At 30.5% G+C, this 6760-nt stretch overlaps 1 protein-coding gene across 1 annotated transcript; it reads right to left on the reverse strand.

Annotated features, from left to right (window-relative positions):
* Positions 1-211: 211 nt before the first annotated feature.
* Positions 212-1361, reverse strand: LOC107946215 (zinc finger protein 5). Its single transcript, XM_016880448.2, has one exon. It carries the CDS (start codon positions 1158-1160, stop codon positions 534-536), a length of 627 nt encoding a protein of 208 aa, XP_016735937.2. The 5' UTR covers positions 1161-1361; the 3' UTR covers positions 212-533.
* Between the last annotated feature and the right edge of the window lie 5399 nt (positions 1362-6760).

Below are 6760 nucleotides of genomic sequence, written 5' to 3' on the forward strand. Positions count from 1 at the left end.
TAAGGATTCAGGAATACAGATATCTACTGCAAGAGGGGCATTAGGGTTACAATTTATGTCTGAGCCTCAAGTATTATGCACCTCCCACCACTGGCTTTGATAGTTTGATTTGTATACCTAATTTAATTACTTTTACTATTTGCATATGATAGAATTTAAACCTTAAAATAAAAATTACTAGAAGTGAGGCATAGTATTTATAACTAGAATATTTATAAATTTAAAATTATTTTAAAAAAAGAATTCAATCTTTGAAAGATTATATATAACTTTACATAACTTTCGCAACACTCTGCGATGTAATTTGTGACCAAAATTTAGAACTGCAGATAGCTCTATGTTTGGCTACATGTGAAAAGTATCAATACAGCATGTGTATGTATGACGTTTGTCGTCATAAAATTGAGATGCTTTCTCAAAGATGGAATTTGGGTTTCCTTTTTCTTTTCTTGTTCAAAAGGTAGAAAGAATTCATAAAATTGGAGAAAACATGGCACTGTATACCTTTACTCTGATTCATTGAAATTCCGTAGCTATATGCCAGTTCCAGAGGAACTATGTATTGTGGACTGCAAGCTGAGGCCCAACTGAAGATCCAAGGATTTACACCATTGCTTTGATGGCTTGGTGCTGTCAGCTGGTGTTATGGTGAAGATGGAGGAATCTTGTTGGAAATGGATGATTTGTGATGCACCAAGACGTGTTTCTTGTTGGTAGTGGTCGAACCTAATTTGAGGAGGCTCTTGGTATAAAGTGAAGTGATTAGGATAGCAGCTGTCATGCAAAGGCTGAAGATAAGAGTTGATGCTGGCTGCTCTTTTGGCTTGAAGCTGCAACCTTTTCTTCTTCATCCTCTCTTTCTTGAGAGCATTTTGATGACCTCCCAGCGCCTGCGAGTTCGCGAATTCCTTGAAACAATATCGGCACTCGAATTTCTTCTCATCGGTACTGTCTCCGTCGTCTACCCCGGCAGCCCTGCTCGATGAATTTATGCTTTCATCGCCTTCAACGCAACCTTTGAGGAAGTTGCCATTGTTCTTACTAGGGCTAAGCTCAAAACCAAACAACTTAAGCTTCTTACCACCGCAGGATCCTGCTTGAGAATAGCCATTTCCACTGTCACAAGTGTGATAAGCGCCACTACAGGCATCTTTTGCCATCTCTATATATGTAGTGAAATATGGTAAATTAGAAGCAAAATGTTGCTAAAATGTATCTCTACCGATATGGAATATGAGTTGTTTGGATTGTAGTTGCCCGTTTTATAGTAATTCTATGGTCTCCCACAATTCAACGCAATGCATATTAAATAGTGATGAGCATCCTAGCAAGCAAGAATATAATAAAGGCAAAACAACTAGAAAAGTCAGATGAGAGAAGTCGTTCCATGCATTAATACTTTATGTTACAAATTATTAAATAAGTGAACTTTGGGAAGGGATACATACCACTTAGAAAATCTTTTTAGTACAAAAGAGGCTGTAATTTGAAAATAAGAAAAGAAGAAGTAAATGTCAAGATTGAGTTTTAAATATATAGGATATTACATTTCAAAAATGATTAAATTTGTGTTTATGAAGTTGAAAATTCCTCAATCAAAGATGATACAATGTGCTTAAATATTTTAGGGAAGAATTTTATGATGAGTAAACTTTAAATATAGATGAAAAAGACCATCAATGATGGTAGCACTTGAACATTTTTAAACAATTAATCCAATTTGGAAAGGAAGATTAAAGTATATCTAATTTAGAAAAAGTCAAAGAAACATGGGCTTAATTCTAACTTGCACTGTACTTAAACCCCACTATTGGATGGCCGAAAAAGAAAAACCCCATAATTCCCATCATTATTTTGTTAAACCAACAAGTGGTTTCACCCTACTCTAAGCTTATAACAAATTAACTTACAAATAGAAGCTCTTAATTAATAAAAAACTTATATGTATCCAAATAATGCTTAAACAAATGCCATTATTCGGCACTTGATGAAACTTCTCTGCAATATCCTCTCCACCCAAGTTTCTTTTAGAATAAATAAATATGGGGTAATCTGTCTGCATATTGACCATGTTCTCGGAATGGGATTAGAATATTAAGAGACTAGATGCTACACAAACAAATATATATTAATATAGCAGGCCCTTCAATTATATTTTCTGCTATTTATTGAATTGGCCGCCGTTACACTACATTAAGAAAAGGCCAGAGCCAAATCCCCATGTCATTAAAATATAATTAAATAAAAAAAATTAAAAAAAATTTCTTCCCCTCCTTTCTCCCTCTTCCCCATGTTGCAAGTCGACACGAAACAAGAATCAAGGACCAAAGAGAGGTTTGCTAATTTGACAGAGGACTCGATTCTTACAACAGGGGATGAATTTGCTTGGTTGAAGGAGATGGAAACGACGTCGCCGACAGTATTGGAGAGCCCCCTATTTACAAAAAGGGATGATTGGGATGCGGACGAAGGAGAGGGATAGTGAGGAAGGGATTGGAAATATTTTTTATTTTATTTAATATTAATATAAATTATTTTTATTTAATTATATTTCAATTATGTGGTGATGTAGTTCTTCCTGATTGATTCTAACTATCTTTTTTAACGGAGTATAATGATAAAAATTAATTTTGATTATGGAATAAAATCTAAGAAATAGATTCGATAAAAAGATTTAAATACCAAACTCAAATAGACGGCATGCCTAATATATATAGTAATGTAAGATGCTATCATGTTACATGAGATGAGGACTGGCCACATCTTCTTGGAGAAGGCAAAGGCTGTTTTATAGTAACACCACATATATACATAATATATATACATATATGTTTTCAAGTGGATGAAGCAATCAACTAATATAGTATTATTGTACAAATAATCAAAGCACATGTGTTGGACCAGTTTGTAGCTTTTGGGATTCGTTAAAAAAAGTTAATAGATTGTGCTGTTAATTCAAAGTCTCTCTCTATATAAAATCTGATCTCATTCTATTGTTAATCAATTACCCACTTTTTGTATTTATCTATTATTTAAAAATTACTTTGTTGGTATGGGAGAAGATTTCCAAGGAGGCATGCTGTCATGTCATCAAGCATTTTGAAGTTACATATATATGGTTGGTGGTGGCTACTTGGGTGGGTTGGTTTGTTTGATTGATTGGTTTCGTTTGGGTTTAAAATTCAATATAGGATCTATAAGGTGGCCCCTACCAATACCATCAACCTTCCCCTAAGTTCCTGCCTCCATCCATCTTTACACAACCATAACTTTGATTGATTAACTATTTTTAGCTACAAACATTTGTTTCAGGGCTTTTGTGCTGAAAATTTGGACATCAGACGTATAATAAAGGTAATTGTATGTTATTATTTACTATTATGATAAGTTAACCTAAATTAAAAGTGATTTAATTTAGCTAGAATTTTATTGGGTTTTAATTATTAAATAAAATATGGGTCAAATATATGTAGATACTCTAGTAATTGAGTTCTAATCAAATTCTAATTAATGATGGGCTAATTAGAATTTGATTAGAACTAATATGCCAATGATATAAATATTAGAGTTATGGTCCCCAAATTATACACAAGATATCTTTTCAATATCCTATCATTAGGAAAGAGAGTAGACATTTTCTGAATTTCTTGTGTGCTAATTTAGAAGATCAAATCCCCAAGATCCAGTAAAACTTCAAGGAATTCATGGATTCAGGTACACTTCCGCATCTAGTTTTATTCTTGATTTATTTTTGATGATTTGACATGATAGATCCTGGTTTATTCAGTTTTATTTTAGATTTATTTTACAAATCTAACAAGTGATATCAGAGCCTTGTCACGTCGAATTATTGAGAATTGATTAAAGTTCTATTCTTTTTAAAATGATCCATTCATGAAATTTCATGGGTTTAACATTTTAGTTTGGTGTTTTGATCATATCCCTATTAATTTTTTTGGATTCAAGATTTTAGGGTTTGGTATAGCAATTGGGCAAGCAATGGTGTTTCGAAATTACACAATTTAGATGCAGATTAATTATTCGACCTTTTGTCATTGGCCTGGATACTTCTTTGGGCATTGTTGATAGGCCATTGTTGCACCTAAAAACTCAAGGTGTCTTATAATTAAGACAATTTAACTCACTGATTGAATCATTCCTTCGTTGCCTATGAATTTTACTTTTCTTATTATTGTTCATGTTTTATCTTTGCCTTTTAATATTGTTGTTGACCGGTGATTTTGCCTTTTATCTATCTTTTTGAGAAGCTTTTCTTTTTTTTTTTTTTGATTGATCTAGTTTATGTTATCCTTGTTTGTTATCGACTGTCAAATTCGGGAGTTTTTAGTATTTTGGTATATTGTTGGGATAAAATTCTATTAAAAATATATATAAATACAGTTATATATATTTGGTGGTTACAATTTTTTAAAAGTATTCATGCATATAAAGATTTTTTACGCTAATCCACTTAATTATAAATTCAGTCTTGGATTTATATGTAGATGCAAAGTAAAATTGGTAATATATTATACACATATATATCCCTTTACTTTTCAAATTTGAAAATCAAGTCCAATATCGTTAATTTTTTTTTTGTCAATTTTGTTGATGTTACATTTTTAAATAAAAATACTCACTTAGTATGACGTTGTAATGAATCTGAATTTAACATAATATTTTTAATATATGCAAAAACAATGTAAAATATAAAATTATAGATAAAAGTAAATTCAATTAAACAATGAAAAAATAAGAAAATCTCAAATGTATGTTTGTTTAATTGAAAACAACTTTTATGAAATATTTTTAAAAAATCTACCAAACAACAGAAAATATTTTACACAGATTTATTCAAACATTAAAAATATTAACTTTTCTAGAAAAGTAAATCATTTTCCGGAGGTCATTTTCTATGAAACAAACGGAGCCTAAGTTCACACTTACCTCATCTATCGATAAAAATAAAATCATAATAATATTTTTTAATAAACTATCATGGTTATTTAATTAATTAACTCTAAATATGACAAAAAATAACATGCAAAATTTTGATTAGTCCAGTACTTTATTGTCTTCATAAAACTTAATTCAAATTCCACATTAATTTAGGGGATAACTTTTGTACGAGTACATATATCTCTACGTTCAAGAAAATTCTAAAAACAGTTTTCCATGAGGTAAAAGTAACTTAGCCGTTGAATAAAAAAGAAAATGATTATAAAGGCTACAGAAGCCGAATTACCAAGTTGCAAGTTAAGAATTACTTAATATAAGATTGGATAAATTATCTCGTTAATTATTCTATATAGGGGTTACTCCTATTTTAATCATCCCAATTTTTTTTTTGGTTAATTTTGTCACTGTTGTTAAAGAGATCGATCAAATTAATTACTCCACCGTTAAATGTTAACAGAATATTGACATCGCTTTAGACAATATGTTTTCAGATCTATTATTAAATAAATCATTCACTGAATAAGGTTCTGTAGAATAAAATTATTATCCAATCTACGTTAACAAATCTCATGTGCCTATTTCTCTTTTAACCTTAATTGTCTTTATAAAACAGTCTTGTCCCAAAACTGTGTTGGAACATCAATTGGGACATTGTGTTTGGACAGGTGTCAAACAATGATATTTTCAAAGATTTCAAAGAAATTGAGTAATTTGTACACCATAATCGTGGAATAATTACTTAATACATGAAACATTACTTATAACATGAAAATTTTTCTAAGAAATTATGTACTTTGTAAACCATGGAAAATTTACTTAATACATAAAATGTTACTTAAAACACAAAGTGGCTTTTAAGAAATTCGTAAATCAGGGAAGAATTACTTAATAATACATAAAAGGTTACATAAAACATGAAAAATTTTATAAGAAATTAAGTAATTTGTAAAACTTGAAAGGATTATGTAGAAACAAGGGGGTGTACCTTGCTTGGCAAACCAAAATTGTGACTAAAATGGTACTTGAAATTATGCCATAGTTTCAACCACGAAATTAAAAGTGCAAAAATGTAAACACCAAGTTGTTTACCCAGTTCGACCTCAACCAACATTTTTGCGAGGCATTGCTTAGAGGAATGATCCACTATCTTTCTCATAGTACAAGCAATGATTTATTTTCTAACACTAGTCTAATACTCACCAACTTAGCAACATCACAATTGTACAAAGATTAAATCACTCTCCCATTAAACTTTCCCTTTGAAAGCTTAGCTTTGCAACTCTAAAGACTCTCTTAATTGCTTACAGAAATAATGCACACATACACATTCCTAACTTAAAAAAAAAATTGTGCTCTATCAAACTCTCAATCTCTTGGTTACTCTCTAACCTAGGCAAAACTTAAGCTTATATACTGCTTAAGTTTTACTTACATAAGAGTTATAATCTAATCACTTTTCTATAAAGTAAAGCTGAAAATCAACTTAAGATAATACTTCCCTAAAAGTTTCAATGTAATCCAATGTCTTCAACTATAAAAAGTGAATTTACTTGTTCCGCAAGTAATTTGACTTAATCCACAAGAAACCAATCTTTAAGTTTGCAATTTCAACTCAATTGATTTTCATGTTTTGGGCTTTACTAATTCAATATCATCAAAAATAAATAGCCCAATACTTTTGTTCTAAAATCTATCAACTCTTCAAAAGTGTAAATATAACAATGAAATAGTGTTTGAAGTTGTGAACAATGTTTCAGCTACAAAAACAACTATAGAATGAACATTGCCTTCAAATGTGTCA

This window comes from Gossypium hirsutum, chromosome A12 (assembly GCF_007990345.1).
Source record: "Gossypium hirsutum isolate 1008001.06 chromosome A12, Gossypium_hirsutum_v2.1, whole genome shotgun sequence".
Classification (NCBI taxonomy): Eukaryota; Viridiplantae; Streptophyta; class Magnoliopsida; order Malvales; family Malvaceae; genus Gossypium; species Gossypium hirsutum.

Bases quoted from the DNA above. Each gene is read 5' to 3' on its own strand.
- LOC107946215 (XM_016880448.2), bottom strand. From the start codon at position 1,160: ATGGCAAAAGATGCCTGTAGTGGCGCTTATCACACTTGTGACAGTGGA.